Source organism: Melospiza melodia, chromosome 6 (genome assembly GCF_035770615.1).
Source record: "Melospiza melodia melodia isolate bMelMel2 chromosome 6, bMelMel2.pri, whole genome shotgun sequence".
Lineage (NCBI taxonomy): Eukaryota > Metazoa > Chordata > Aves > Passeriformes > Passerellidae > Melospiza > Melospiza melodia.
The window spans coordinates 9,997,359-10,013,784 of record NC_086199.1 but is presented as its reverse complement, the minus strand read 5'-3'; the positions used below and the strand labels follow the sequence as shown (position 1 = coordinate 10,013,784).

The 16,426-nt window shown below is 37.1% G+C and overlaps 1 protein-coding gene across 1 annotated transcript in view; it reads left to right on the top strand.

Annotated features, from left to right (window-relative positions):
* The window catches only part of TDRD9 (tudor domain containing 9), a 59,920-nt gene that overhangs the window by 35,042 nt on the left and 8,452 nt on the right, over positions 1–16,426 (top strand). The window contains exons 17-29 of the mRNA XM_063159359.1: positions 422–584; positions 667–730; positions 1,199–1,262; positions 2,750–2,794; positions 4,293–4,346; positions 5,910–6,026; positions 6,838–6,945; positions 8,930–9,030; positions 9,659–9,832; positions 11,076–11,187; positions 12,546–12,758; positions 13,684–13,773; positions 14,939–15,199. Of these exons, the coding sequence (XP_063015429.1) occupies positions 422–584; positions 667–730; positions 1,199–1,262; positions 2,750–2,794; positions 4,293–4,346; positions 5,910–6,026; positions 6,838–6,945; positions 8,930–9,030; positions 9,659–9,832; positions 11,076–11,187; positions 12,546–12,758; positions 13,684–13,773; positions 14,939–15,199 (1,566 nt within the window). The remainder of the gene's footprint in view (positions 1–421; positions 585–666; positions 731–1,198; positions 1,263–2,749; positions 2,795–4,292; positions 4,347–5,909; positions 6,027–6,837; positions 6,946–8,929; positions 9,031–9,658; positions 9,833–11,075; positions 11,188–12,545; positions 12,759–13,683; positions 13,774–14,938; positions 15,200–16,426) is intronic.

The following is a 16,426-nucleotide window of genomic DNA, read 5'->3' as shown; positions in this document are numbered from 1 at the left end:
ATCTTTAAAACACAATTGTAATTTCATCAGGGAGTAATGATACTCTTTGAGGACTAGCATCTATGGTGAGAAAGAACAGAGAAATAGCCAAAAAACCCTTTGTAAGCGATATTGTTTATAAATAAGTAAAAAAACAGACTCATAAACATATGATTTATAGAGGTCAGTCTGAAGATACCCCTCTCACCTGTACAAGAAGGATAATAATTTTGATTTTCAATTTAAAAAATTAAGGAAAATCTTCATTGCATTAAAGTTTTTTTTTCCCAAAGTGCATAAGAAATAAATATTTGCATTATTTGTAGCTTGCTTTTATATACAGTATATGTAGCAGCTTTGGTTTCAAAATTGCCAGGCTTTAAAAATTGTCTTAGGTGTACTTAGTCAGCTTTTACAAGTGAATACATTTTAATTTCTCTAGCTTGGAGCACTTACAACCTCTGTGCAAACAGAAGATGATCTGCATGATGGTGAGCTGACTTTCTTAGGAACGGTGCTGACACAGTTGCCACTGGACCTGCATCTTGGAAAATTGATAGTCCTGGGGCATGTCTTTGGTTGCTTAGAGGAATGCCTTATTATAGGTAACTGAAAGAAAACATGTGAGAACATTTCTCTAGAACCAGATGATTTGCAGGTTTTAATTTTGATTTGTTTTTGTTGTAGCTGCAGCGCTGTCTTCGCGGAATTTTTTTGCAGTACCTTTCAAAAAGCATGTTGATGCATACAGGTAGTGCCCCAGATGTTTCATCACTTTCTAACTACATTTGAGAGCATAGGGCAGAGTTGATTTCCCAATATAATTTTCCATCTCATGAGTCTGATTTTCTGTTAAAATGCTAAGAAGTGCAAAAAGAAGCTTATCTGAGTAGCTGATACTGGAATCTATTTATTTGGGAACATAAATCACAGAGCCTAACTCACCATCTGCTGAGCACAAGGCCTGGTTCTTCAGCTTTGCCTTTTTCATGTTGCAGTGTCTATTAAAATGATTCTTTAAATAGCAAGGACAATTACTTATTATTATCCTGCTCATACAGAGCATCTCCTTCAGTGAGGATGTGTGAATAAGAACAAGTAATTACAATCAGTGTATTGATCATGTTTATTAAAGACATGGAGGATGTTACTCAGCTGTGTAATACATGCAATATTTGAAAAACATATTGTTGCTAATAGTTTTTGTTCATGTTGACAGGAAAAAAATGTTTTTTGCTGGGAATAGTAGGAGTGACTGTATTGCAATTCTGAATGCATTTAGGGTAAGTCTTTTGTTCCAGTTTAGATTACAGTGAAATCTGATAGACCAGCATGAAGGTTCTCACTTTTGTGGGATCACTGCAGCATTTTTACTTAGCAGTTCTTAAAAACATGATATTACTGATAGCTGCATATTGATGTTTTTTGCAGTCTTGGTCCAACTGTGTAAAGTTTCAATTGTCTCTTCTCTAATAGCCAAAAATGAAATGCCAGAGATATGGTGATGTTTGTAGATAGTTTTTAACCAAGGACAGTTTGGACTGGTAAATTCTAATACAGAATGAGTTTGGTGACCTTTCTCCAAACTTCTTAGCTTTGGCTTTGGGATGGTTTTGTGCAAATGTTATTTTTTGGTAGTCTTGGCTGTTTGGTGGCTCAGTACCATGGACAGGGGTCAGTTCATCCAGTTAGAGGCAGAGCTGATAAAGCCCAGCAACAGCTTCTGCTAGAAGAACTTGCTATTCAAATTCCAACATTTTCTACAATGCAAGCTCTGGTGTGTTTTTTAATCTTCTGGAGAGTCCAAAATCTTCAGCTGCTGATTTAATTTATTCTCCTTTTTTTGAGCATGTTGCCCTTTGGTCAACACTGACTTGGATTTTTTCTACTCTGCTGTTAGAATTTTTCGAAGCATACATGGGCGTGTATGGCACATGTATCCACTAATCCTGAGGCTCAAAAATAATGTTTTAAGAATTCTCTAAATCCTGTTATGTATTTCCCTTGTGTCCACCTGGTAATTATCACCTGTGCATCTGAAGATGATGCATCTGTAAAACAGTATGTTATCCTGGAGAATAAACAGGGACATTCAGACAGAGCTTCCAGTGAAATATCTCTGTGTGTGAATGATGTGAAAGCTTTGTTTTGAATGGCTGAGTATCAGAAAAGAACAGGTAGGTTCAGGAAAGTTTGTTTCCAGACTCCTTGGTTCAGATTAGATTCCTTCTTTTCTGTCAAGGTAGGGAAATGCAGTCTGGCTGCTCAACCTTGCATGTATTTTGTATCCCCAGTAAACTGGATTATTGTATTATGAGATGACTTGCTGTCAAAATAGAAATGTATTCTGCAGGCATCTGTCAGAAGCTGCCTAATAATGTAGTAATGTTCATTAATATGCTGGGTATTTTAATTTTTCTTCCAGCCCTGTTTTCTGGGAGGCATTTGCATCAGAACTTACCTGAATCAGTCATTTCATTGTTTTTGTCCCAAAGCCAGGAGAAGAAGAAACGGTTTTGAAAGTAATCTGCTTTTTTAAAGTGTCAAATTACAGCATACAGTTGTTCTAATAATTTGTGGTTGCATGTGCTTTAACACTCCATCCATTTCCTCTCATGAAGCCAGGTGGACAGCCTGTTGTTAAAAAATTACCTTCAGTGTTGATATGAAAACAAAAGTTTATCATTTAAAATGTCACATTAATATTTGTAGTAATTATTACTAAAGCATTACATTTTGTGTCTGAATACTGCACCATTTTTTTCCTTAGGCGTGGCAGGCCTGCAAAGAAAAAGGCAAGCTGAGAAATCCCAAGGTTAGTTAAACTTTTTCTTCTTCTCTATTCAAGGTTGGTGACTTAAGTGCTGGAGTATTTTTTTCATAGTAAATATGAAAAGAAGTTTTGCTAGCAGTGTTTATTTATAATAATTATGATTTTTTATGCATAAATAGGCTAGGCTTTGAGAGAAAATGAGCATTTGAATCCAGTGCAGAGTTACTTGAAGACAATCCCCTATGTTAGCTCCTTCCACAGATGAATCAACAGTGGCCAGAGGGTTTGAAATCCAACCTAAAAAGGGAAATTGAGCTGTAGTTGAAATACTTTTATTGTGCATAAGTATCTCTATTTTTTTACATACAGATTTCTGTGCCCTCAGAAAACCCTGAAAGATGGAAGATGTTTAAGTGCATCAGTCACAAAAACCAGTAACATGCCCCCAGTAACTGCCCCCAGTCCTTTTTTTGTGTGTACGAGATAAAACCTTTTTTATTTCCCTTTTTCTTCCAGAGTGTAATATCTTTTATGATCACCAGTGCATAACATACACTGAGTTACAAGTAGCCAGGATGTCTGATAAAGATGTGCATGCAAAGAAAGGAGTTCTGAGTTTAAGTGTTCCCAGATTGCCAGGAAATCCAGTGGCATCCTGGCTTGTATCAGCAGTCATGTGGCCAGCAGGACCAGGGCAATGATTTTTTTTTTTTCCCCCCCTGTGCTTGGCACTGGTGAAGGCCACACGTTGAGTCCTGTGTAGAGGATACTGGAGGACACTGAGGTGCTGGAGCGTGTCCAGAGAAGGGCAGTGGGGCTGTGAAGGGTCTGGAGCACAAACCTCCAGGGTGAGGAGCTGTTGAGGGAATTGGGAGTTTTTAGTCTGGAGAAGGGGGGCTCAGGGGAGACTTTATTGCTCTACAGCTGCCTGAAAAGAGGTTATGTTGAGTTGGGGGTTGGCCCCTTCTCCCAAGTGATACAAGCAGAGAAAAGAGTCCTCAAGTTGTACCAGGAGAGGTTTAGGTTGTATTTAAGAAATTTTTTTCACTGGAAACATTGCAGCAGATGGCGCAGAGAAGTGGTGGAGTCACTGTCCATGGATTTCTTCAAATGCCATGTGGATGTGGCGCTTGGGGACATGGCTCAGTTCTGGACACAGCATTGCTGGGTCAGTGGTTGGGCTTGAGGATCTGGGAGGTTTTCCTGAACAGTAGCATTCCTGTGATTCTCTAAGTGTGAATGTTAAAGTAGATATTTTTTTTTTTAGTAGCAGCACAGAGCAGTTGGACTTGTAGGTTGATAATGGGAAGGTTAGATGACCCACAGCTGCGTTGGTCATAAAACAAAATACAGTTTTAGTCAAACAAATAACTGTCTTACATTTTCATGCATGTCATAATACTTAGTATGAATGCAAAGCTGTGAAGTGTGATTAAATTCTGCTGTTGCTATATGCAACTATTATTTGTTTCCACCTAGAAAAGCGTGAGATAAAGTTTACTAGCAGTAGAAGAAAAAAAGTTCTAACTTTCTTTTTCAGGAAGAGCTTGAGTGGGGTCGATCTAATTGTATTCATATAAACAAGATCAAAGAGGTAAGATTAAATAGGTAATGGTTTTTATAAGCAGAAGGACTTTTCTTATTCTCTGTAAATGTTAAAATCTTGGATAAACCTACTGTGTTACATATCTAGCAATATATATAGATGTGTATTTTCTTAAAATAAACTATTAATTTAGTTGAAAGGAATTTTGTTATGATAAACAGAGTGGTAAATTATTAACTGCTTACCATTTAAAAATATTTTTAAGAAACCTCTTATTATTTGCTAATTTTATAGGTTCCTCAGATCACTTGGTTGTTGTGTGACTGCTTTCTGTTGTTAAATAACTTCTGTTTTCTGGTTGGGAAGACTCTTAAGCAAACACAGTTACATAGTGAGGCCTGGACTTGAGAGTCTGTGGGGTTTTTTTGCTAACATTACTGCAGCAGTTAATGAAAACTCAGCATCACAGTGGGCTTCAAGCTTAATGGGATATATTGAGGAGAAAATAAATCAGATAAATAAGACTAATTGATCAGCAGTATGCTCTTGGCCATTATTTCACCTTTGGCATGAGCAGTGCAGGGCCTGTGTTCAAAAAGCACAGGAAATAAAAATAGAATTTGATAGTGAGCAGCCATCTGGATAAGAAATGCCAGTAGTTTTATGACTTGGAGATGTGATAACCAAAAAAAAGAGAGAAAAGCAAATTTTGTAAAACTGGACGGTGGAATGATCAGTCTCACATGGCAGCCTCTCAGTTTTAAATAATGCTGGAAGAGGTTGTACATGGCATAATATATGAATTTAGAATGGTCACCTGCACTTAACACTTAGTAAGATTTGGGGGCTTCTATTTGCTGCACCTAAAGATCCTAATTTCATAATCACTTGTGTGGAAGTGAGTTTGCAGAACTGAGTCAGTCTCAGGGGTTCCTTTCTGGCAGTGGTTATGTAGTGTGCTAGAACTGCCAGCAGCTGAAAGGAAAGGGAAATGTAGCTACAAAAAATCTCTGTGGACAGTGCTTTGTACATCTGCTCCAGAATCATTTGGGAGAGTGAAGGCATTCACTCTGTGTGGTTGGAGGACCAGTGGTTGCTTGTGGGAGTTTCTTGGAAATGCTGAATATTGGAAAAGCTGAAATAAGTTCTGCTGGGGGGCATAAGTTTGATCTCTCTCACAGTAATCAGAGTTGTCTGCTAAACTGAGGGTGCAGCATGGTCACTGCTGCAGTTGGGTGCAGAATTCCAGATTGCTAGCAAGATTTTTACCTCCTAAGTTACAAACCTAAAATGATTTAAATAGAAAATACTATCTTGTACAAGATAATTCAGTTCTTTTCCTAGTTTTCTTCTGTGTCATATATGCATGATATGCTTTGTGAATACAGAATTGTTCTTTATAAGGAGATTTTGGGAAAATTGCTTGAATCACAGTACTGAAATTATTTTCCAACGTAAAGGTGCTGAGCAGTATATTGGTGAAATGCTTACCAGTCACCTGAAAAGGGAAGGGAGTTTGCCCAGTTATTTCAGACTTTACCTAACAGATTTTATTTCAGTTTGTGGCTGGGTTTGATCCATTTTAAATGTAACTTGGAGATCAAATTTCAGGTGGCAGAGTTATTTCACAACTTGAAGAAGAGAGTTAGTGCATTTAACATGCATGTTAAAGCTCAGCCATCTCCTATGGACGAGGAATATGTGTGCAAACAACGCTTCATCTTGCAGGTAATGCTTTACTGTCATAAAGAAATGTTATTTACAAAAATTGCAGTTGAATTTTATATCAATTTTCATGATTTTCAGTTCATAATATTGATGAACTAGTATTTCACTTGTTTTCCAAAATTCTATGTGGATGTAGCAGTTTTGGGTAGGAAAAAAAGCAGTGTTTTGGCAGTGTATTGGCAGTGCAGAAGGACAGCTAATGTTAGTTAATTGAAAATTATATTATCCCTTGCTTGAGGTGTTTTATTTGAACACTGGCTTGGTTAGTTGGTAGGGAGGGGGTGCAGGGAATTTCATGTCTAGCTATTTTAACTTTGTGTAATTTCCAATTAAATTACTTGTCTTACTTGAACTGATTAGCAGTGCTTTTATTTTCCCAGACTTATTTATCATTTCAGTGGCAATTGGTTTAACTGTGTAAGCAGTGAGCTTCTTGGAGCTGAGTTGTTGAACATTTTAAGATACAGCTTGAAAACTGAACAATTTACCTGTAGCTATTTTGTGTGAATTTGTTTTAATTTAGGCTCTTGAAATCAGAACTAACAATTGCAGTTTTCAACCAATAGAATAGAGCAAGTCTGCATACAAAAGCATTAATGTTGTAGAATTGTTCCAGAAATTGAGCTCTTTTCACAAAAATCTATTTTTAAGAATTTGTGTTTAGTCCCCAGTTCTGGTAATTCCTGAACAGAGACAGGAAAAAAATATTAATATGAAGATCTATTGGTGTCTCTATATGTTGCCAGTGTATTTCATTTCAAGAAACTGAATACAATCTGCTGTGTTTCACAAAGTATTTTCTTGATTTCAGGTGGTAATAGCTGGTGCTTTCTACCCAAACTACTGTACTTTTGCAAAATGTAATGGAGAAATTGCCATGAAAGACCTTGCTGGCAAGGATCCAAAAACCACTGTAATGGTATGTTAAGAAGACGAATGACTTAATTTAGAATCAAGTAACAGAAATATGAAGTGTTTGGGTGCTATTTTCAAGTTCTGTTCTGACTTGGGCAAGGAGAGATAATTACCTACACTGGTCCTTGCTTGGTGTGTCCCACCTTCCTTTCTTTCTATACAATGAACATTGTGTAGGTGGGCAATTTCCAAAGAATTCCTGAGAACTGCCTCTGTGCATTTGATTGCTAGTCTTGCACAGGCAAACAACTTTCATCAAACTAAAAAAAAATTGGAGAAATAGAGCAAAAAAAACTAACACTGAAGTTGCAACCCTACATTAACTTGAGTACTCAGTTAAAAAGTACCCTTGATAGGTACTTTTTACTGAGTACTTAAGTTAATGTAGGGTTGCAACTTCAGTGTTAGTTTTTTTGTAATCTCCTGCTTGTTAGTGCATGGCATCTGTGCTTGTTGCTTTAAGGTTACTTAGGTGTTACACTGGGTTTTGTTATCTTCTGAAATTGCTTTTCAGCTGATTGCATATGTGCAAGTTTAAAATGGCTGTGTTGATTTTGCAAAATTGTGCAGTCTAAACTAAGAAAATGCTTGATGTATCTGAAGTAGGTGTTACACTGTAAAACAGCCATGACCTGTGCTTAAAGAAACCAAATCTACCAGCAAGCCTCAAAGAATAGACTTTACTGTCACAAGAGACAATAGATAAAAAAGGGGAGAGAGTCAGAAAATCTTGTTGACAAGGGAATTTTTGTGCTCCATACAGTTTAAGGATATTGAAGCAAAATATCACACTAGACTCAATCTTGTGGAATAAAGTCTTGCCACAGCAGCATTGATTAATATTAAATTGGTAGATTTAAATAGCTGCTCACTTTTAATGTATTTAACTCTTGATCTGCCCTTACATCAGCTGCTTGTTACCTTGGAAGAAGTAGCTGCTGTGTCTTCATCAGTGTAAATGATCATCTTGGGCACAAATGCTGCAAGTTCCTCAAGCTCTCACCTGGAGAGATTCTTACAGCCATATACTGCTCCTAATGGTGTGCTGAAGAGATAAAAGATAATTAAACCTCCCACTCCCTGGTCTCTGTTAATTCTCTTCCCTTGAGGCAGTTTCTGCAGTCTGACCTAGACCATGGTTTTGACCAGCAGCTGATCTTAGTGCTGCAGCCTCATGGCATAGGAACATGGTGAAAAAACAATCTGTTTTTTCCTGTCTGAAGTTTTAAGAGCCAAAGAAAAGAAGAGACAGTTGCATAGACTCTGAAAAATAGTTCAAAGTCTCAAAGTTTGAAGTTTGTAATTAGGAGTTGATGATTCTGTATTAAATCAAGATCTCATAAGATACTATTAAGAAAAAGTTAGTGAAATGAACACATGACTGTCGTTGCATGTTAATAATTGTGAAACCTTACAGTGGAGTTACACCTCTACAAAAGGAAGATGATGAGAGTGCTCTTTGCCATCCCTAAGAGGTTTATGTCCATGTAAGAGAGCTTTCCAGCTGTGCAAGCTGTCCCAGCATAGCTCAGTAATTCAAGGTGTGATAGGACTGCCAGGATATGCAGGAGCTGTAGATCCTTCAGCTTCCCAGGCTGTGCATGCTGTACAGGATAGAGTTGCCCACTGTGGAAAAAGAATCATAGCAGTCCAGTGTTTTATGTTACAAGCAAAATCAGGAGACACTAGAGACAGCTCTTGTAACAAGTATCAGATTAATATATATATAATTACAAATTAATTTGCTTCATTTATAGTTTGTCTACTGGTTTGAAGTAGTAGGGCATTATTGGCAGCAAAACAGTGGTTTTTATTGTCTTTTGGATTCTTGAATGTACTGTAGTATCTGACACTTTGGAATTTGTTGGAGTTCAGATTGCACAAAATTACTGCAGCTCAGGTGAAGGAGAAAGCTAACTATTTAGGTTAGCTTGAAGATGCATTAAAGCAATTGAGGGTATCCAAATTTAACATCTTTTTCTTTCCAGCTGAAGAACATTCCTCCCTATGGATATATATACCATAAACAGTTGCAGTCACTGCTTAGACAGTGTGGGCAGGTAAAATCTATTTCCTACAATGGATCAAGGTGAGTGTGAAATAAAATATCCTGCCTTATGTTCTCAGTTACAAATCCAGTAATCAATTTCTTTTGCAGTGATATACTGACAAATTTAGTGCATTTCTTCTCTTCTGTCTTTGGAATCAGTAACTTACTTTTAATGTATCAGTGAAAAAAGCGGTTTTGAAGTCTGATGTACATTGGTTGGAATAACATTAGATAAGGTAGCTTAGGCAGAGCCTTCTGGTTTGTCTCTGCTGTTCTCTAACAGTGGGCCTTAATTGCAAATCATCTGTCTGTATTTATTTCTGTCTGTTATGCTGAATTTAGCTCATTTGTACAGTCTGATGGCTTTTTTGAGCTGATAATCTGACTAATTTCAGCCTATGACTGCCTAAAGTTGAATTCATGTAACCCTTCTCACTCCTTTTCCAACCTTTAATGGCTTCCTTATTCGCATATATTTTCACATCCTGTTTGCATTAAATTTAACATGTGCTGGTGACAATGTTGGAAAGTTTTCTTATCACCATCATGATAATTAAAGTTTTAGGGCACATAAAAGCAGAGCCTGTGAGGAGTGTATCTTTTACTGTTTGCTGGTCTGCTAAGATAAAGACAGGGAGAAAAAAATTTTTTTTTTTTTTGCAAACAGGGCTTTTGTGGAATTCTCCCGTAATCCAAAGGAGGTTTTTAAGGTTCTACCTGAAGTGTACCTGGCAGTCAAGATGTCACAGCTGAAGATTCCCTTTGAGCTGTGTGTTCATCATCCAGAGGATATCAGAAGACAAGTGCAAGGTGCAGAAGCTGTAGGTTTGGAATTTCTAAGGTAATTGTATTACTTATGTAAAATGCGTTTCTTTGCAGCAAAATGAGGTTTGCTGGGTTTGTTGGGAATTTCCTTGGAAGTTTCACCAAGGGAAAAATGTTAGGTTCAAAAAACAGATGTAAACTTTGTCTAAGCAGAATGCTTTTGCAGGGCTAGAAATAAAGTGATTGTTTAAAATACTTCTTTATAGATAAAGAGAATTCCAATATGCAGTCATCTTTCCCCCCACCCCCAAAGTTCTAGTCCATTTTCCTTTGACATACAAAAATAGGAATGTACACAGTTATTTCTGTTCCTGACAAAGACAATGTGGGGATTGCAATAACCAAAATAAATAGGGAGTAGCATTTGGGGACAAAAAAGAAAGGGAGAGAGACAGAGCTTAACAAAAGTGGGAGAACATAAGAGCATGAGATGTTACAACATAATAGGAAATAATGCTGAGAAATGCAATGTATTGAGTCTCTTTGGTCCACGCCTGCTTTTGCTCAGAAAATCTGGCATGTTTGTTCTGGGGTTATTCTATGCTGTGCTTCTGAGCTTCAGGTCATACAAGTAACTGATAAAATGGCATTCTGCTTAGCTCCTAACTAGTCTGCAGCCATTTCAGTGTTTTAAAATAAGAAATCTAGAATAGGAAGGCAGCAGGGAACTGAGAATGTTAAAGTACAGGTGTGTATTTTACTTCCAGTTGATTGTACTTTGCTTTTAATAAAATATTTTAGCACCTTCCCTCTGCCCAAAATAGCACTTAAAGTCTTGGTAAAAATTGGCTCTTGAGGAACTGAAGAGTCCTAGGCTGAAAGACTTAAAAGTTCTTATCTTTTGTTAAGTAAAAGAAATTTTTATTTGTATGTATATATATTTCTCTGAAAATTTGCTGAATTTGTTTGTAGTTTTGCATACTGTGTTTTAAAAAAAGAAGTTTAGAAGAAAATGCCATCACGAAAAGCCTCACTACTTAACCCTAAGTTTTTTCACTTTCTAATAAAGTGATGGCAGAGTTGTGCCCTGGTATGTATTTTTTGTGTTTGGTTATATTGCAGTTGAAACAGTTACTCTGCAGTAATTTGGTTTTTGTGGTCATTTTGTGTTCTAATTGAATTAATATATTTCTAAGTAAAAGTAATTAAGTACATAAATGTGCCCTGGGGGATACCTTGGAAGCAGATGAAAGCAAAAGAGTTCATCCTCTTGAGTTTTCCCTTGTGAGTGAAAATTTAGCATCTTCATTCCATTTTAGAGTAAATGTGGATTGTCAGAAGCAGACAGTGGAGCCTGTGAAAATCTTATTTGGTGATTTACAAATGTCAAAGATGATCCCAAGTCGTTTTCTGTCCATCAGGGTAACAGAGGTAGGAATGTTATATATAAGTAGGTCATATCTAATAATGAGTACCTAGGTAGCTTAGCAGAAATTAATATCTGACCAGCTTTTGTCAAAAAATTGGGTACTGATAATGTTTTTAGTGCAGAGGTGTCTGTAAGAAGCATGGGGAATATTTTGGTCTTGTTTTTAGTAGTTCTTTGTTAAACAGTACTCACATGTTTGCACTTCACAAAATTTGTGGGATTTGCTGGCAGTAAATATTAGCTGGAAGTAGACATGAATGTAAAGAGGATTAATGGAAGAGGTAAAATACTTCTGTAAACTATAAAAATGAAAATCAGAAGATATTTGGGCCATTTACTTGGTTATTAACTGCCAGTTTTCTTCAGAAAATGTACATATGAAAAATGAGATTAATTGATGGTAATATATGCTCATTCAGAAAAAGTATTTCATGCATGGAAGTGTATTAGGGGAAAATTCTACGTATATACAAACATTTCTGAAATCTGAAGCTGAGATTTTTAAATCTTGTGTTAGCTATCATTTTCATTAGCTTTGCTAATCATCTTCATTAGTCTTACTAGAGTAATAGCAATATATATGCTGCTGAAATAGAAATAATAAAAACATTCAAAGCACTGAGCTAGGGGAAATTATGAGATTAGGTATTAATACAGCTCTTGTTAGTAGTGGCATGTTTTGCAAGTGGAGAAAAGAATATTTTCTTCCTTTTAGTCAGCTAAATCTCTTGGATGAAAAATGTTAATAAATTTGATCAGACCCGTTGCAATCACTTGGCTGTCTGTGCTACTTCTGTTTTAATAGGTGAATTTATATCTGTTTTAATATTGTGAATAAAGATTGTTTTTAATCACAAGCAGTAAATATAAACTCTGAAGATTCATTTCAAAAGATTACTTGCTTTTTTAATAAGCTTTAAATAGATGTATGTTCTCACCAGTTCCCTAAGATAGGGCTCATCAGAACAGTGACACTGCTGATGGGCTGGCACACGTAGCTGGCTGGTACTCTGTCACTAATAAAAAAAGGTGCACCAAATCTCTGCACCTGTCTAGTAAATCTTGTGTTTTCTGTGTGTTAGCTTGGTTTAGGGAAATGAAACCAGTCCCTGTATTTTAGTAATGCTTAGCTCAGAATCTGTTTAGATGAAAAGTTGCAGTAGCAGTAGCATAGAAAATAAACATTTTCAAAAAATCCTAAATTATGAGACAGAAATTCTTCACAGCATTGTTGCAGTGTGTGTGAACTGTTTGTGTCAGGAGTAGGAGTGTTTTCATGTATTTTGCTGAGATAGGGTTTGTATTTATATATAGGAAGAATAATATGAAATCTGTCATTGTCTAATTTTTATACTCGCAGGTGGTAGAAGTTGGACACTTCTGGGGTTATAGGACAGATGAAAAAAACACAGCTGTACTCAGAGCTCTGAGTGCTGAAATTGACTATCAGAACCTGATGGATTTAGCAGTGCCTCCATGTGTAGATGTGCTTTGTCTGGCACCATTCACTTACCTGGGAAAGAGAGGATACTACAGAGCACACGTTCTGTATATTCATGGGAATCTTGCTGAGGTAATGTGCTGTGTCATATTGAGTTGGCAGCATGTAATTGGGTTAACAATCTTGGAGTTTGCTGCCTGTTTTTTATTTATTTTTTCTACAAATCACTCTGTCCAGAAGAGATTAATTTGTTTCTTTTCCAGAACACAGGAATTTTTAGTATTGAGAAGCTCTTGCAGAATGAAGTAAAATAAAGACTAAAACCTGCAGTGAATCTGAAAATGTGGGGGTTTTTTTTGGAGTAGTCTTTATGCTGCTGAGTTCTATATCATCATCAAATTAATCTGAATATTTTGGCTCTTTATGCTGATGCGAGTAATGGAAATCAGTACCACAGTCCAAGATTGGTATTGACTTTTCAGGCCAGTATTTTTCAGCAGTTTTAGGACAGTTTTTAAAGATTGGCCTTTGAATTCCTTTTATTTCTTAACCTGTCTGAGTGTCATCACTATAGAGTTAATACTGAATATTGTCATGATTTAAAGTAATGAAAAATGAGTGACTAGTAGTGCTAATCTCGTCACTTTCTCATTTGAGTTTATAAACAGTCACTGAATACCTGTTCACATTTGCTTAGCTAAAAGCAGTTTTTGGTGGTATCTCTCACTGAAGGAGTAAGGTTACACAGACTTGAATGTGGGGAAAGAATTTGGAGTCTTTCAGAGAACCTTGCCTTTTCTAGATTTAGTGAATTACTTGCATTACAAGCAGATATTTTTGCCAAGGGATCCAATAATAGATGTGATAGTATTTGACATATTCTTTTTGACATGACTTCATTTGCATGCTTTCTAGACTTTGAATTTGCTTCCATGTGACTTGGTAACATTTGTGTTGTACTGTAATTTTTAAACTCAAGTCATGACTTTTCTTGCCACTAAAGGTAGCAGTTTTAATGTTGTGGAATCTTTGTTGAATCTCTTGATTCTTGTTCCAGGTTTTTTTTGTGGATTATGGCAATAGATCAGAAGTGCCTTTAAATAAACTAAAGGAGATTCCAAAGTGTCTTCAAGGGCTTCCTTTCCAGGTAGGGGTGATGCTGTTGGCTGTGGCTTGCTGAATATTTTTGTGTCTGGCCTGGCAAACAGGAGTGAACTTCATGTCAGTATGCTTTTCAGAATAATACTTAAATAATACATATTTTGCTGATGGAAGTACCTTCAAATCACCTTCATTAATAAAATTCTAGAGGTGTGTGTATTTACAGAGCCAAAAATCTTGTGTGTAATTGAACTGTGTTGTATTTAATTGTAGAGAAATTCTGATTTTGTAAAGCTGTGGGGTTTTTTTCATGCTGTTTTGCTGTTCTCTGAACTGCTGGCTTTCCTGGGATCTTTTCAGAATTCTCCATGATTACATATGAGTGTTATAGATCTAGTGATCTTTTCACACAAATTATAGGGATTCTGTAGCTAGTTGAAATTTTCAGAGAAATAATTCTCTGAAATAAATAAAGTAACTATACTTTAATTGTAATTCAGTTTTTCACTGCTCACTCAGATATTTTTAAGCTAGTAGAAACAGTTGTGTCATACTGATTGTTTTTTCAGAAGCATTTAATGATGAAAATGAGAAATGGACCAGCAGGAATAAGATTAGATCTTGACAGGGCTCATTTTGTTTGGTTTTCTTTAGTAATTGATGTAAAAAATCATTTTGGCAAGAAGCATCCTCTTTTGTATTTTCTGCACATGTATTAAATGGAAACATATTTCTGCTTCAGGCCTGATCTTTTAATGACCGCTTTTAATGACTAGCTAGAAAAAAACCAGGGTTTCTGCTGTAAATTCATTCAAAGACATAATTACAGGGACTGATTGTGGACATGGGAACTTAATTACTCTTGCCTGCCAGGAGCAGAGGAGCCATAGTGGTGTTACCAAGTTTTCTGTTATCTTAGTTCAAAACAGTTGTAGACTCAAGTTTTTTCCAGAGAAGACATCTCTGTTCTCCTAAGATTTCATTGTGAATAGTGAATTACTACCAAATTATCTGTTTTGCACTGTTTGCTCTGATTCCTTAGCAACTCTGTTGAAGAGATATGAGCTGTCAGTGTTGGCAGTGATGGAGCAGGAGTTATGCCAGTAGCTTCACAGCAGCTGTAGGAGTTAACTTAAGTTGCTGAGAGAGTGAAATATTTCCTTGCTGGTTCTCTGGTCAGTCGAGCGCTGTTTCCCATGTTTCTGCTCTAGGCTTTAGAGTTCAAGATCTGCAAGATGTGTCCCTCTGCCAAATCCCTGGTGTGTGGGGAGCCGTGGAGCTGCAGTGCCAGCCAGAGATTTGCCTCTCTGGTCAGTGGCTGCACTCTGCTGGTGGAGGTTTATTCCCTGGTGCACGGCGTCCTGCACGTGGACGTGTTCCGGCACTCGGGGCGCCGGGGGCTGGTGAACATCCGGGACGTGCTCGTCGAGGAGAGCCACGCCGAGCTGGCTGAGGAGTCACACGAGTCACAGGTGGGTCCTCACTGAGCTGCTGCTGCTGCTTGGCTTGCTCTGATTTGTTTCACTTGTGCCCGTCTGTTACAGGGCTTGCAAGGGTTTCAGGGTGGAGAGAGAGACGAGAGTGCTGAATCCATGTTTCAGAAGGCTTGATTTATTATTTTATGATATACTATACTAAAAACTATACTATACTAAAAAGAATAGAAGGAAAAGTTCTCAGAAGGCTAGCTAAGCTAAGAATAGAAAAGGAATGAATAACAAAGGTCTGTGTCTCAGCAGAGAGAGAGACCCAGGTCTGCCATGAGTGGTCAGTAAATCCAAACATCCACCCGAGACCAATCACGGATCCACCTGTTGCATTGCACAGCAGCAGATAACCATTGTTTACACTTTGTTGCTGAGGCCACAGCTTCTCAGAAGGGGGAAAAATCCTAAAGAAAGTATTTTTCACAAAAGATGTCTGTTTTTTCTTTTTCTTTCACAAAAGATGTCAAGCTGCAGCTTGACTAGCAGCAAGGTAAATACTTGAATAGGGCAGTGTATTTTTGTGTGTGTGCATAATGCATATTGAGCTGTTGGCTAAAAGCATTGCTGCTTTGAGACCCCTTCTGCAAAAGATGTTTCCTGGGAAATGATTTCCTCAATTGGACTGCTCCAGTCTGACTTGAAACTCTAAAAAACTGTAACTGCTTCAGTGTCACAGACATCTTTTGTGAAAAATCCTTTCTTTAGGATTTTTCTCTCTTCTGAGAAGCTGTAGCCTCAGCAACAAAATGTAAACAATGCTTATCTGCTGCTGTGCAATGCAACAGGTGGATCCATGATTGGTCTCTTGTAAATGTTTGGATTTACTGACCACTCATGGCAGAGCTGGCTCTCGCTCTCTGCCGAGAGACAGATCTTTGTTATTCATTCTTTTCTATTCTTAGCTTAGCTAGCTTCTGAGAACTTTCCTTCTATTCTTTTTTGTATAGTCATAATGTAATATATATATATATCATAGAATAATAAGTCAAGCCTTCTGGTCATAGAGTCAGCATTCTCGTCTCTCTCTCATCTTCAAAACCCTTGTGACCACTGTCACACTTCAGTTTTAACTCTCTTCCAGTTTGTTGTTTTATGTAATCTGAAAGGTCATCAGAACATTGTTTTTTTGCTTTGTATGTATGCATTTCTTTGTGTAGGACTGTGTTTGTAAAATGTTTGAAGAAATAATTGTTCAAGGCTTTTAACACTTCC